The following is a 16,186-nucleotide window of genomic DNA, read 5'->3' as shown; positions in this document are numbered from 1 at the left end:
AGTTAACTAGTGTTTGAAGCAGCACATCTCTTTCCCATTTGTTAGGGAATTCTTACAGCTCAATATAAACAAAACAGATTTTTTAAAATGACGATGAAAAGCTTGAGCACAAGGAAAACAGCATCAAGACTCGAATCCTGTCCTTCCTTCTGTTCCATGTTATAACTGACACTAATTTAATCCTGTACAGAGCTGATGTGAAGCTTTCTGCACTACTCCCTGGTGTAGTGGCATACAAATGACATATAAGTGTTGTCACAAAGTTGGTGTTCCTGGAAGTATAAAATCCCATGGGTATATTTCGGCATATAAGAACAAATTCCTTAAAATAGTGGTCCTCATCATTACTGCTTCAAGTGGAAAGTTTTGATATCATGTTAAAAATATTTGACTTGTCCTTCTATGTAGTGAGTAATGCATCCGCAGTTAGCTACCCACAGACACTAAGACACAGTGATCAGTCAAGTTCTGGTTTACAAAGTCAAAGCTGGGATTCTTTACTGACTCTCTCCTGCCCTCAGTCCATTATCTGCTTCAATGCAGATGTTCATGGCTTCAGTACAGGAGAAGCCACATCAGGGAAAGATGAAATCAGGATGCTGAGCATTACTGACTTCTTCAAGAGCAGACACAGACATAAGGTCCAATACGTGGGGCTGACTGGGAGACCAGGCAAATGGGATATGTCCGTCACTACAGTTTGGAAACAAGACTGTCCCAGCTTCAGGAAAATACTGGGAGAATGATTCCAGTAGCTGGGACAGACTTGCCTGCCAGAGGCTCTTTGGTGCACCTGTTATGGCAGTGATAGAAATTGTTGCTATGTTCTACACACTGAATTAGGTCAAAGCGAGCATCATCAATTATAGAAACAGATTGCTTATGAAATCTTAAGAGGAATAAGGGTGTTGCCAGTATCTTGTCTGATGCTTTAATAGCATGGGTGATGGATTTTCTGCAGGCTGATTGTCCACAATTTCAAAACCAGAAGTAAAACCAAACAGCTTTTAGCTTGGTATCTGTCAATGGCCATGGTAAACAATACAGAACAATACACATTTCTTAACTAGTGAACACTTTGACGCTGCAGAAATACCAGATAAAGCACATTCTGCACTTAGTTTGTCCTGAGAAAAGAAGAATCCAGGTTCTTAAAAAGCATGGTAAATACAATATTAAAGCTATTAAACTTTCTCAGATGAACTAAGGTTCCCTTCAGCTACCACAAAAAAAAATTACAAAAATCTTAACCTTTTCGTTGTGCTTTACTTAAAAACTAACAAACAAAAAGCACAGAAGAATTATATGAAATGAACATTTTCATTTAAAATATTCAAGAACAAATACAAATTAAGGATGGTGGCTGAGGGCAGCTGCAGTATATTGTTAACCACTTGAAGTTACTTTCCTATATTGTCTTAATCTTGAATCTTAAGCCACTCATCCTTCAGCCATGTGATAAGGAACAGAGAATTACAATCCAAGAAGAGGCTAACTCGACTGCTTCCAAACAAAAATTTCCTATGGGAACAAGTACACATCTCAAAGAAAATCATAAAAGATGCTGAAGCAATCCAAATTGTAACCAGCTCTTCCTCCATGGCTTCATGATGTAAACATATTCCAGTTGGGTCTTTATAAGCCGTGTCATTAAATCATCATATCCCCCTCTTTCCCCAGGAAAGCTGTGCAAGGATAACTGTACACATATCCAAGAATATAGAGGATGTCATTTTATTGGAAGTCCACAGGTAATTGTATCACATTAGGGAGTGGAAGAATCTTGTGGTATGGCACAACACAATATCTCAATCTAAACACTTAAACAGAAGATTAAATGATATGCAACATGATCAAACCAGTATTTCTCCATCTTCTAGGCACCAATGATTAATTTAAAATAAACTTTAATAAACTGAAAAAATAGTATAGTCCGTTAACTTGTTTGTTGCACTGTCTTTAAATGAAACAGCACTTTGAAAGTCACAAATAAAAAAGCAGCACTTTCTCTTAATACCAACACCACTGTAACACATACTGTAGCGTGGCATGCAAATCCATATCTGCAGTGGTTTTTTACCTTTTTTCTTTTGAATTAACAAATGGAATGGTAATTTTCTATCTCAAATATTAGTAGCATAACATGTAAGTGCAATCATTCTGGCCACAAATGTGGTAAGCCTTAACAAGTGTGTATTACAAGAGCATAGAACACAGAGCATGACACTTACATCCAAGAACCTTTCTTTTATACTGTACATGGTGTTTGTCACAGGCTGACTTCCAGCTTGTTGTACCCAAGTTTCAGGAAACAGGATTTTTGACTGTTTCTGGTCTTGCTTAAAAAGAAAATGCAGTCACCATCAAAGCACAAGCACTAATAACCTGGTCAAAAAAATGCCATGGCTCCATTGAAAAAATAACTTGTCTTAGTAGACTCCATTACGTGATCAAGTTCCCACTATAGGCATGTTAGGAGTCTTACAGTGGTACTGCAGTGTCATTCCTGTTAGGAAGAGATTTGTAGAGACACCAAGAAACAGTGCAATGTTGAAAAAAGTTGTTCAAACTGAGCTAAGCTTCACAAGACCACGTACTGAGTCTTCATGCAATGAATCCTGGCTGGCTAGACTCAGGACGTGCATTGTATGGCTGTGTGTAATAGGACTTCCACTTGGCAGCATCCCAGGGGGTGACGGAGCTTCTTCAGGAGTGAGAAACTGATGACCTTCGTGTTCATCTTTTAATGGTATCATGTCTGTCAAACCTGTATCTGATGTGAGATTTGGCATAGAAGATGGTGGTGTTGGTTGCCCTAGAGTGAGGGTTGCACAAGGCCCACTGATAGAAGTCTTTCCTGGTAAAGGTAGCTCTTCACTATTTATGCTTGGCTCACTCTGTAGTAGGGGGGTGGCAGCAGCCTGCAAAACGAATTTAGTGCTCTGAATGCACTGATCTTGGTCACACTGTAGAATGGAAGGGTGTCAAAACCATATAAGGCAAACAAAACAGAAAAAAAGGGAGGATATGGATAAAAGGGTATGAAAAAGAATGGGATGTGAAGAGAAAAAAGAAAGCCATTAGTATCATTCCATGGTTAGCCACCCAAAAATCCCATTGCATGCTGCCCAGAGGTAAAAAAACCCAACATGCACAACTGATCCAGTGCTGTGATTTACTATTAAGGTAAATTCAGATAAACATTTACAGTTTCACTTAAGAGTTTGGGTAGCCTCCAAAAAAGGTATTTTGAGAATACTGTAATTAAAATACGTGGCTTCTTTGTATCTGAAGCCTCGCTGCACAATCTATGTGTAATGAACTGCATCAGGCACCTCAAAACCTCTCTCCAAGGGAGATTTTAGTGTGGAATTCCCTTCCACACTACTCATTTTAGCCTACAGGGGAGAGCAGTTCAGAGAGATGTTCAAAGGCATAATCAAAGCATGTTTCCATGTTCAAAAATACCATACGTCTTTTTCAAGTTGGTTTTCACATGTAGGAAAATTAAGGTGCTACAAAAGTTTTCCAGAACAAGAATCTCTTTGATGCAGGTGGTTTTATGAAGATATAGCTGGAAATACAATCTCTATGAGCAGAAATTTCCTTCTCTCCCAATTTAACACATAATGAGGCACTCTATAGAATATATTAGAATATATTATACTATACTGAGTACTCCAGAGGATGTGTAGACATTAGGCAGTACTGATTGCATTCATCTGATATCAACTCGATTATTTTCATGCTGTTTCTCAATTAATTGAATCTTCACAATGTGAAGAATCAAGGTAGAAACCAAGAAGGTTTCTGGCAAGCACTTTCACAATAACAAGCCAAATTAAGCATTATATAAATCCAGCTAAGCTCAGCAAGCATTTCCAGGAACACTCTTGGCTCTACATTATTCCTAAGAACTGTTTATGCAAAATTATCATTCATTCCTGGAGATGACAACACAGGTAGGAGTTTCAATAAGGTCCAGCTAGCTAAGTGGGAAGTGGGTCTTCTGCCAAATTAAGTTTCTTTAACACAAACTGACATGATTTCTGAGAGCTTCCAAGGACAATCTATATTTAATTCATAGCCAGATCAGTTACAGCATCTGCAGATTTTCAAAATCCTGTTAGATTCATTTGCTATACTACTGTTCTGCTGTGCAAAAGAAACACTACAGTCAACTCATACAACTATAAATCCAATACAGCAAGGAAAATCTGGAAGCAAGCAAGCAGAATAAAAAAACCATATCCAGAGAGAAGGCATGCCTAGTCACTGTTGATATTTTAAGGATTCTGCTGAAGCAAGTTTTCCAGTTTTAAGACTGACTTCTTCAATGTACATCAAATTACTGAAAAATATTACAAATTCAACATCCCTTCAAGATACCACCAATCATAACTATTGCTATTAACATTACAGCAGTTCCTTAAAATGCCCGTTTGAGTTGAATAAGCCACTGTGATATACTCTATGCAAACTCATGGAAAGTCTTTTGTTTCTTCTACTCTATGCTTCATCTGATATTTTTGGGTCCTCCAATTCCACCACCAAATAGCTTAATGATGGATACACACAGGTGATGTTCAGAAGCTATGCAAGTACACTACTTTTATAAAATGCTACCTATCTACTCTGACCACATCTAAGCTGCTTAGGACCAATTCCTTTTTTAAAGGCATAAATCTAATCCTTATTCAGTTATGTATTTTCCAGCACTTACGCTTTCAGAAAGATGAATGCACTGGCTTCCTGTTACATAAATTGAGTTCATCTACATTGCAAGTAATTTTTTTCCCTCCAAAATGATGAGCGGCCCCAGCCAAATCATGAAGTGTATCTGTATCATTTCAGGGGGATTACTCACATGCTTAAAGCCAAAACTCTGCCTAAGTACCTTACTAAGAGGAACACTGTCAGCTTCTTTTAAAGTCAAGGTTTCAATTAATAACTCAGTGTGAATAACTCACTCTTGATTAATATACTCTTTTCACAACTGCTCTTTTCTATTAAACTATAACCCTTCAAGCAACCTTACTATGCAGACATTAACAATCTGTTAACAGAATGTTCACATTTCAAAAAGACCAAAAAAATCTATCTTTTCCCAGAAGCAGGTAGCAGAAGAGTATGTTAAATAATAAAAGAAATGCCTATAAGCACTGGGGTACTTTGAAAACAAATAATGTTATAGCAGCTGACTTACTGCTTTAGTGAAGCTTCAGCTCTGATCTTCAAAAAGAAATCATTGTGTTCCAGGCAATACAAGCACACAATTTTAAATTAGCTGAAGGTAATTTACTTGAACTGATTGTACAGTTTGAATTTATTTTCTTCTTACTGAACTGTAGTGCATTTAAGCTGCATCAATACTGAAAAGATAAAAGTAGCCTCATAAAGCTCCATTTAAGTGTTATAGACTTCTCCAGGTGCTGTATATCTCCTCTTCATTTTCCATGCATTTGCCATTCCCTAAAGCCCCTCCTTTTACTCAGATACATTTCAGGTTTTCTTTTTTGTTCTGTTTAACAATGATCAACATGAAGTATCTTAGGAAGATACAGACTGTAAACGGCTTTCAAAAGTGAACTAGAGTGGGGTTTATACTAGAAAATGTAGAAGTGTTCAGTGAAGCTCTCAAAAAACATCTGAAAAAAACACCACATACTTAATATGTAGACTATTCTTTAGTCTAAACGGCCAAAAAAAAACCTAAAGAAGGAAATCAGATTTGTTTACAGGGTCGCCATGGTGGTTTTCCCCTGATTCTGTATTTCCCTCTTAAATAAATCAAATTTAAGGCCAAAAGCCTTAACAGCTATTAATCACATTCATTATTCAATAGCAGCACTTCAAATGAAATTTTAAAAGCCTATGATTATAACAAAAAGGAAGCCAGTACTGAAATCTACAAAGCTAAAAAGCTACTCTAGATATTATTCAACCAGGACCTTCTTATTTATATTTACTGATTTTATTTTCCACTTAGATTTCCACTGTTGCAGAGGAACAGCAGATTCTAAAGGTAAGACAAGTTTAATAAGTTCTAAAAATACAGAAGTACAACTGTATATGTGCACAGAAATTTTTAGCCATCTCTGTAAATATTTTCACAATAAAAAGGCACAAATTAAAGCAAATAAGGCAAACCCTAAAATTGTGTTTATTTCACAATTAATAAATACAAACAACTAAGAAACAATATTTTAAATTTTTTTCTGAAGAAAATCTGTTCTTTTCTAAGCTAAACAAAACATACATGTTAACATAGTTGTTGTACATGGCAATATATTTTTCACATTTCTAATGCCAAAGCTAGAGATTATATAATTTGATTTAACTTCGTTAAAAATTTTCTAAATACTGGTAACATTAAAGAATTGTTACAGATCTCAGAAGACAGATAAAAGAAGGCTGGGTAAAGTTATCTCAGCATCTCAGAATAAAATACTAACAACAAAAAGTTCAGATGTGACTTACGGCGCTGAATGTTTTAATGAAAATTCTTTGTCAACCTTGACTGTAGTAATGATGGCTTGATAAGTGTATTAAGTTCCATTTTGGGCAATGATAAACTATATTTGTGAAGTATCACAGTAAATATAAAAGGAAACACACTCAGAAATCTCCCAGCCAAGTGAGGCTCCTATTCTTCCTGATCTTTTCAATGTGGTGGTAGAAATAGATAATCCTAATGATGAGAATATGAAAAGCAAAGGAGAAACCATGCTAGGATGGTCACAATTTATGTTTCCTGGATAAGCTGGATTCTTGCTTCCAAACCTGTGCTAGAAATACTGATATGAACACCAGAAAGAGGACTTTGCTGCATGTCTCACTGGTAACAAAAGCTGCATGTGCACTATTATGGTTTTACAATTTTCAGTGGCATGTGTGAGAAAGGAAGAGCTGAAGAGAAGGGAATTTGTCACACAAGGAACTATCTGAACACTGAGGAAGCAAGGCCCAAAATCCAGGAGTACAACCAAATTCTTAAAAACAAACTTGTCCTGACACAGAGGCAGACAGAAGTAAAACCTATCACTTTATAAGGCATTAGAGAATTTCTAGAGACAGCATAGAAAAATAAAGCAAACTAATTCCTCTAAAAACAAGCTCATGGAGTGGAATACTTTTGATGTTTCTTCATAGCAGATTACTAAAGAATAAAAGACCCTGTACCAAAACCCAAGAATCAGTCCATGTTTTTAAGAGAAAGCGAAGTACTACAGAAATGCAGATCCTGGTAATGGTAGCTGATAGGCTTATGGTGAAATTATTTTTCGTAATACAAAGAAAATAAACCATGAATGAAAGAGAAAGAAATAATAAGATGCAGACAAAATTATTATTTCAAATTGGGTAAGATACTGTGTTCCGTGAGAAAAAGAAATAATTCTTAACAATGAGAAGAGAGATAATGGGACAATCAAACTACTGAACAGCTTGTAAAAAATAATCAGCAATGAACAGTAATAGGGAAATACTTCAGAGATTTCAGATCTACAGATCATTAAGCTCCAAGTGACCTTGCTTGTCATTTGGATAAGGATACTAAGTAGCTGGCTAATGAATTTACCAGATTAATTTTAAATTATATTGAAAAAGAGATTAAAAACCCTGGGAACGGACCAGAAGAAAAATTATTCTGTGCTTCCAGCCTTCAAAAAAGTAAACAAAACTTCAGCTCCTATTAAATAAATGAGGTAATCAGAAGAGAACAGGAGAAAAAGCTCTTTTATAAAGATCTTAACAAAATAAAATCTTATCATGAGCCTATGAAGCACTGACTATAGCAAAACCCCTGACTTTCTTAGATTGTGAAAAACTGAGTCACTAGCATGAGCAGAGTATCTGCTACATGAAATATTTAAAGTCTCAAAGGCAAAATTACCACAAAAGCTGTGATAGAGTCCCAGAAAAGATATCCTGAATAAGACAATGTATTGCACAGAAAACAAGTGGCAAATATAAACATAGCCTGATATTTGTTTTGAGGTTAAATGCAAAAGTGATGTTATGCTTAACGACATTAAAATAAATTGAAGTAAAATATATTACTAAGCAATCTAGAGAGATTTAAAGAACAGTCAAAGGTTAGTTGGGTGAGGTACAAGAATTCTATTTAGAAAGACACAAGTCACTGAATAAAAGATTTGAGGGGAGGGAAGGGAAGGGAAGAAAAAGTAAGAGGGAAGGAATAAGAGAAGACAAGAGTGACAGAAGATGCTCATTAAAATCTTCCTTAAATATCAATGGACAGGAGAGATTTTGCAGCACACTACATGGATTAAGCAGTGTAACATCTAGGCATGACAAATCAATGTAGAAGATAAAGTGTGTCTTAGAATAAGATCCAGGGAGACACACCATAAAACTGTATTAGAACACACTTAGATTTCTAATAAATGATTTCCTGTACTCAAAAGAGTTAAACTTGCTAACAAAGTGAATTTTTCTCTGATGCTGCATCAATGGCTAAACTGCCACTTAAAAAGTATGGACTGGTATCTAAACATACCCTTAAGTTAAGGAATTTAACTTTTCCTGTACTTTTCTGAAACCATAATAATACAAGCTGCAGATACATCACCTTCAAATTAGCCAGATATTTGTGGCCCACTTGCCTCAGCTCCAAGAAAGTGTTTTTCATTTTATGCCTGCTTTTTTTTTTTCCCCCAAGAGATATGCAACCTTCCAGAAGGGAGGACTGAATCATATTCCATCATTTGTTTAACCTTTGTCAGTGAGAATATGAAGTAAAAGGGAAACCTTTCCTTCCAAAGACCTTCCCTCTACTGTTTTGCTTCCACTGGGGTCCTGGGCTTGAGGTAGTCTACTATTTAAACCATCAATCACCAAAGGGTATTTTGATGTTTGCATCTGAACTTATAGCAAGAGGGATTCTATGGAATTTTGCAGAGCTTCCTCCCCTAAGAACAACCAAAAAAAATACCCAAAAAAACCCCACAAACCCAAAAGCCAAATGCCTTGTTCTACCTCTGTCATAAAGTGTACCCTGCTGCCTTTCACTCAAGAAGTTTCAGTGTTTTTTTCAGGGGAGAACAAGTCCATGGTTGGTGTTTCCAGAGTGCTCCTGTTCAAAAACTTCCTCAGGAGAATCTAAGATGGGATACTAGGAGGACAGCTGAGAGAAAGAGCTGCTGTAAAGCCTGGAAAAGTACTAAGGGTCACTTCACAGGATAGAGGTTTAAGCAGACTCATGAAGTTTTACTTTATTACTCCTGTCTAATTGTCAATCAGAACAGGAAATATGGTAACTAAACAGAATGGTTGAAAACAACTAGGCTAGCAGTAAGGTGAATTAATAGGGTAGAAAAAGGAGAAAGTTTGAGATCTTAAATAAGTAATGAAGAAATTATTTTTTTGTTTGCTCTTTTATGAGATAAGAGTGACTGGAATCTGAAAATAGACATTCTACTCAGAAGCACAAAAACAGAAAAAAGGAAACATGCAGCATGAGTAGATCAGAGACCAAGTTATGCCCCACTGCACTGCTGCCAGCAGGAAATGAATTTCTTATGCTTCAAACAACTCAGGAAAGAATGCAAGATTTTAAACAGGGAAGAGAAAATAATGCTAGAGAAACTGGAAAACTAGGCAGGTCTTTAACAGTTTGCAATGAAACTTAAGGGAGAAATTTTAATGCTGATAACCAGCTGCCACTAGAAGCCAACTGGTCTTGGATACAGACCTACAGTAATACCCTGAGAAAAATGGATCAAAAATGGCTCAAAGTCTTAACAAGTTAGTCCTCCACACTAAACACAGCCGACTACATTTTTCAAGCATTTCGGAGATCATCTTCAGAAATGAAAGCCACACATTTCCAAGTGACTCTGATTACTGTTAAAGAACCCAAGCCTTTCCTAACTTCAGCAGTGTGATGCTCTGGGATGCAAGTTCAAATTATTGAAAAATGTGCATATTTAAGGGTATTACACTCTAAAATTATAACAGCTACCTGTTGGACTGAAAGTAATACCATAACAAATTTCACCATTTCCAGAGACCAATTTAGTAAATTTTATATCAAACTGGCACAAGATTTTCTCATTAGTATCTAGTAATAATTTTAGCACATCCTTACAATGCAAGTATAATTCTTATAATGTTAGGATAATTTAATATCAGGGATCTTATTGTCGGTCAATGAGCCTCAAAAATAAGAAAACTTGAGTAATGCTTGAAAGAACTCAAGCTATTTCTAATGACTGTTATCTCTCTCTCTTTTCTTTCTTTTCAAACTCTTTTTCTCTTTTCAGAGTTAAATATTTTTTGAGTAAAATTTGCACAGACCATTATATTGTTCTGCACAATGCACCTCACAGAAGATTCAGAGTTAATGCTGTGTCTCCAATATATTTTCTCATTAAGGAGAATAACAAATCTTCTATTTAATCCTGAAAGTAATAAATACAGACAGATTAGGAACTACAGCAAATTTTTATACCAGTTTAAAACTCATCTGTCTGAGAAGTATAAGTCTTTTCTTTTTGTTCAAAAGAAAGGCTGAATTCTGTGAGAAGGCCTTGTGGCCTCTTCTTGTTTTAGTAGAGGGAAGGTGTCATTAACTCATGGCTTTGACCAAAGTCTTAGAACCCAAGAAATATGAAGATATTTTACAAGGGCATGTAGCAATCGGACAAAGAGTAATGGCTTTAAACTGGAGAAGGTAGATTTAGGTTAGACATTAGAAAGAAATTCTTTAGTGTTAGGGTGGGGAGACACTGGACCTGGTTGTCCAGGGAAGTTGTGGCTGCCCCCTCCCTTGAATTGTTCAAGGCCAGGTTGGATGGGGCTTTGATCAACCTGATCTAGTGGGAGGTGTCTCTGCCCATGCAGGTGGCTTGGAACTAGATGATCTTTAAGGTCCCTTCCAACCCAAACCATTGTGTGATTCTATGATATGTGGTTAACAATTCAGAAACAGGCACATAGGTAAGATGCTTGCCTTTCCAGTTATTCTCTTCTTCTTGGCACTGGAAATGGTATCTTCTGTTACGATAGCCAATGCTACCAGCAAAAAAATTAAGTAAAAACTATTGGCACAGTTTCAAAGACGTTTAAGAAGCTTTTGTTGTAACAATCCAGTTGCCATTTTTTGTTCATTTGAAGTTCAGTGTCCTCCTGCTCTTTCTTCAACACACTTCTCCCCTAAAAACTCCTCTTTGTTCATCTTTGCTTTTTAAAACACGTAAGTATACGCGAAACAGTAGTGTACAAGCAAAGAAGGAAATAAGAGTATGAAGAAAGTGCCATATAAAATGTTAGCTGAAAAATGATGAACCAGAGCAAGTCCATGACACTTGAATATTCCAGTTCAAAACACAGCAGGTGTCAACAGTACAAGTCAAAATGTCAATATATTCAATAAATGATGTGTAGAAAAGCCTCTCTTTTTTTTTAGAATCCATGAACAATAACTATTACACTGTGTGAAATATACATTAAAAAGAGCCTTGTTTTTGTTTTTTTTCTTTACTCTTAATAAACAAGTCATTCCACCCAGAGTGTCAGCTGTATCCAGTTAGTTATTACTTGATTAGTTCACATGAAAGTGGAGAAGGAAAACATTCACAGGAATCTTGATGAACAACACTATGGGATGATTCCTACCATGTTGCTCTGAGATTGTGTGGCCCCATACATAGTAATGCCATTTGATGGTCCTGCTAATTGCGGTGTATCTGGTTGTATAAATCCTCTTCTGTCAATTAAGCTATGGGATAATCAACATAAAGAAAAAGGGTAAGAGATAAGTCTGAGCAATAGCAACCTCCTCTCAATAAAAAGAAAGTGAAAAAATCTCTATCAGACAGCACCTTAATACCTCACCAATACCTTCAAATGTACCTTTTTATGGCAAGACTTCATTTCTACTCATCAAAATGGTCATGGTTTTCTTGTAATACTACCTGGCATGTAGGCTACTGCTACTTTTCTGGATTTTCATCATAGACAAAAGATTGTTGAAGCTGACCCGCAGACATCACAAAAACAATAATTACAAAAGTACAGGTCTAAAAATACATTACAAAAAAGACTAGTGCACTCTGAATCTGTTGGAAGAAGGGAGGGAGGGAGGGAGGGAGGGAGGGAGGGAGGGAGGAAGGGAGGAAGGGAGGAAGGGAGGAAGGGAGGAAGGGAGGAAGGGAGGAAGGGAGGAAGGGAGGAAGGGAGGAAGGGAGGAAGGGAGGAAGGGAGGAAGGAAGGGAGGAAGGGAGGAAGGGAGGAAGGGAGGAAGGGAGGAAGGGAGGAAGGGAGGAAGGGAGGAAGGGAGGAAGGGAGGAAGGGAGGAAGGGAGGAAGGGAGGAAGGGAGGAAGGGAGGAAGGGAGGAAGGAAGGAAGGAAGGAAGGAAGGAAGGAAGGAAGGAAGGAAGGAAGGAAGGAAGGAAGGAAGGAAGGAAGGAAGGAAGGAAGGAAGGAAGGAAGGAAGGAAGGAAGGAAGGAAGGAAGGAAGGAAGGAAGGAAGGAAGGAAGGAAGGAAGGAAGGAAGGAAGGAAGGAAGGAAGGAAGGAAGGAAGGAAGGAAGGAAGGAAGGAAGGAAGGAAGGAAGGAAGGAAGGAAGGAAGGAAGGAAGGAAGGAAGGAAGGAAGGAAGGAAGGAAGGAAGGAAGGAAGGAAGGAAGGAAGGAAGGAAGGAAGGAAGGAAGGAAGGAAGGAAGGAAGGAAGGAAGGAAGGAAGGAAGGAAGGAAGGAAGGAAGGAAGGAAGGAAGGAAGGAAGGATTGTTTAGAGAATTTATTTGCCAGGTGTTTCATGACAGCTACCTAATGCTGTTCGTGGTGCTCTTCTACTCTCACCAAAGTGATGCATTTATAGATGAATGTAGAAAAACTTAAGAAAATGTTTCATGGAGAAATTAAATTTAAAAATCTATCTCAATTATATTTAAAAAAATAGAATGGAATAATCTGACCTAGCTAAAGATTTTCCTGCAATTACACATACAATTTCACTCTCAATTTGAGAACTATAAACTGTGCTTAGGCTCTGGTAGTCAACACTGAGAAAAAACTGAATGTACAGAGAAGGTACTATACAGGTGTATTAGCTCATATCACTTCCATACAAAATATGAAGAAAATGTCTCAGCTGTGTATGCTTCAGTTCATAAAAAATGTTCTTTAAAAAAATGATATGTCGTTTTCAACTACAGTTCCATAAATTTTTAATCATAGGCCTTTTCTTTCCCCTGTGACTGGAACAATGTTACTTCCCATCTGGAAAATTAGAAATTTTTCCACAGGATATAAAATTTTAACAGGAGGCTTTACAGTTCTGTTGCTAAGATACAATAACAAGAATGCCTTAAAATACCAAGATCTAAAGTTACCAAGGAACTAGTTTTATTTGCTCATTTATGGGACATCTAAATTTTCTTAGGGTCAAAATTATTTCAATTTTAAAAGATAAGAACAGGACGCATTGAGAAAACCAAGGCATTTCCCCTCTCAAATGTCAGTGAGGTTTCTACCACTGAGACCATTTTAAGTTCTCTTTATGAAGGTCTGCAGGACAAGTTTTTATGTACATTCAAAACACTTGGAAATCCATGCAAGATTACAATCTGCCATATTGAAAGCACTCCTTCAAAAATCAGATACTTTAAAACAGGTATATAATTTATTAGAAGAGTAGTTAGACCTATGCTGATAGCAATGGATGAATTTAAGATCTGAATATTAATGTTAGAATACATAAAATGCATAGGTTTAAAACGAGCAGCATGATCTCTAAACAGAAGTGATAAAAGTATGGCTTTTATGGACAGATCCTCCCTTAATCTGCATTCCACTCTCAGAGGCACTTGAACATTATGAATTTTAAGCTGTAATTGCTTCCAAACCACATTACCAGAATTCAGGAAAAAAATCAAAATAGAGTGACTTGGGATACAACTGAGATTAAAAATTCAAAAAAACAAGGTTATAATTCACAGTCAACAGATTTTTACCATTTTTACCATTGATCACAAAATACACCCCTGTGGCATATAAGTAAGTTATGTTGCTATATGGAATTTAGGAAAAAGCATATAAACTGTTAAAACAGAAGACCCAACTTCAGTCTGGTCTATTTTGTGCTGCTACTTGTATCAAACTTAGCTGCTATTTCAAATGCTGAAAAGCATTACATAGTTTCAATGAATATTTCCATTTGGAGTCAAGCAAAAGAATTTGAAGCGTGGAATTGAGTTTTAATGTTAAATATGTTTATGAAAAGCTTCAGGCAGGAAGCTGAGACAGGATTACTCTTTCTCACAGCGGGGATTAGTGTTAAACCAGTATCTGTAAATCTTAACTCAGTTGTCTCCTCCTTAGGAAAAGACCTCAGTCTCTCCTGCTGACCTTCAACTCTCATAGAAGAACCACCTCTGATACTTACAACAATAAAACCAGAAATCCCACTTTCAGCAGGCAACACCTTAGCCACTGGACTATACAGTGATTCACTTTCTTTCTTCTCAATAGATTAACTTCTCAGATTAACTACATAATTCCAGACACAGCAAATTAGCTTCCACTGATGAGTATGCCACAAAAACAATCTAGAAGATGCCAGTCACCCTCTACAGCAGAACTAGGCCTCTGTCATACATGCAGTGCATGAACTATCTAACCACTAAGCACTGGAATGAGAATTATGTCTTTCCTGTTGCCAGTTTTATTTTTTTTTATAAAAGAGTCTCAGCTCTGGCTTATATTCTGTTCAAACTGAAAAGCTATCTGTAACCTTGAATATACAAATATTTTGGATTTCAACTATTTTGCAGTGGCAAAGGTTCAAACAACATACAAACAAGTTTATTTTCATTTCAGATGTCAACCTTGGATGTATTTTACAGGATCTGATCACTAATTTAGTTTAACTGCAATTTACCAACTTATCTCTCTCAACTACTGAAGAAAAACTTAATTAACGCTTTTAATGGACAGTTAAACAAAACTTTATTTCTGCTGAGTAAACTCAAGCAATCAGAAAGAATATTTTTTTCACCATTAATTATATAGATTACTTAACAATACTTTTGATACTCTTACCTTGGAGAGAGGGGCCCACAAAGTGCAGCACAGCAATTAGTAAAGATGTTGCCATAACTGTATGGATTATAGTTTTCTTTACCTCTTTTATTTGACCACGATCCTTTAATCTGAAGAGATATAAACAAGATGCATCACATATAATGCAATCCAGAAAACAGCTAAGAAAAATTCAGTGCTCCCAAAGCAGTAACGTGCTATTTACTTATGTCAGCAGCAGACCAGAGAGAACACAATTACACTTTGCAAACACCTTGGAGCTTTCGGCTGCTAGGAAAGGCTGGACTTTAAAATCTTACAAGTCAGCACGTACTTCATCTCCATAGATCCAGATAATACAAGATCTTAAAGGATCAATACACTCACTGTATGAATTTCAACACCTAATGGTCTAAGCTTAATTTTATGCTATGCTCCACAGAAGAGGTTCAATTGCAATGTGCCATTAAAGCCAGCAATAGACTACTTGGTTTCCCATATTCTTGGAAAACCCTCAAGCTGTGCAATACTGCACAACACTGTTTTCCCTAAAGCCCACAAATAGCCATAAGTATTAAGAAAAAACTTAATGGCTGTGGTCATTAATGGCTGTTGGTCCATATTATGCTTTCTTTTAGCCAGTCTTGCTTGTCTGCTTGTGAGATACTTGACAGCCTGAGTAAAATGCCTTACTGTATTAAAATGCATATGTATGCTTTAAATGAAATTACTGAGCAGTTTACTTGAAATTCAGACATGTTATACTGCTGCTGTTACTCACTACCTGACTTCTAAAAATCTAGAAGAGACATTTATTTGAGTGAAAGGGGAATAGTGGAAACAGGCTGGGTTGAGTGCTGGAATAAACTGCAGAGTATCTCATCTGTCATTTTAATAATAAGATAGATTTCTTTCAAGTCAGGCTACTGGGTCATATACTTGATGTTGAGGCACAAATCATTCCACACCTGCTTGATAAGTTTTTTCTGGCTGATTGGTATTTATTGTAAAATTTGTTATTTTAACTGTGACCTTAACCAATAAGAAGACGCGTTTGCCCGTCTCCAAGATGTTATTTTTACATTTGCCAGTTACTTACGAAAAACATACAGCAGAAACTGACAATAAAGTAACTTTAAAC

The 16,186-nt window shown here is 36.6% G+C and overlaps 1 protein-coding gene across 4 annotated transcripts in view; it reads right to left on the bottom strand.

Annotated features, from left to right (window-relative positions):
- Window positions 1-1,718: 1,718 nt before the first annotated feature.
- Window positions 1,719-16,186, bottom strand: part of ZDHHC14 (zinc finger DHHC-type palmitoyltransferase 14) — a 100,860-nt gene continuing 86,392 nt past the window's right edge. For 2 of the 4 annotated variants that reach the window (XM_071740660.1, XM_071740661.1), the window contains exons 7-9: window positions 15,067-15,176; window positions 11,641-11,743; window positions 1,719-2,966 (exon numbers count right to left, since the gene is read on the bottom strand). In XM_071740660.1, the coding sequence (XP_071596761.1) occupies window positions 2,565-2,966; window positions 11,641-11,743; window positions 15,067-15,176 (615 nt within the window). In that variant the 3' untranslated portion in view covers window positions 1,719-2,564. The remainder of the gene's footprint in view (window positions 2,967-11,640; window positions 11,744-15,066; window positions 15,177-16,186) is intronic. The other 2 variants (XM_071740662.1, XM_071740664.1) reach the window with 1 other exon arrangement.

This window comes from Heliangelus exortis, chromosome 3 (genome assembly GCF_036169615.1).
Source record: "Heliangelus exortis chromosome 3, bHelExo1.hap1, whole genome shotgun sequence".
Lineage (NCBI taxonomy): Eukaryota > Metazoa > Chordata > Aves > Apodiformes > Trochilidae > Heliangelus > Heliangelus exortis.
The sequence above is the reverse complement of the archived record's forward strand: the minus strand, read 5'-3'. Positions and strand labels throughout refer to the sequence as shown.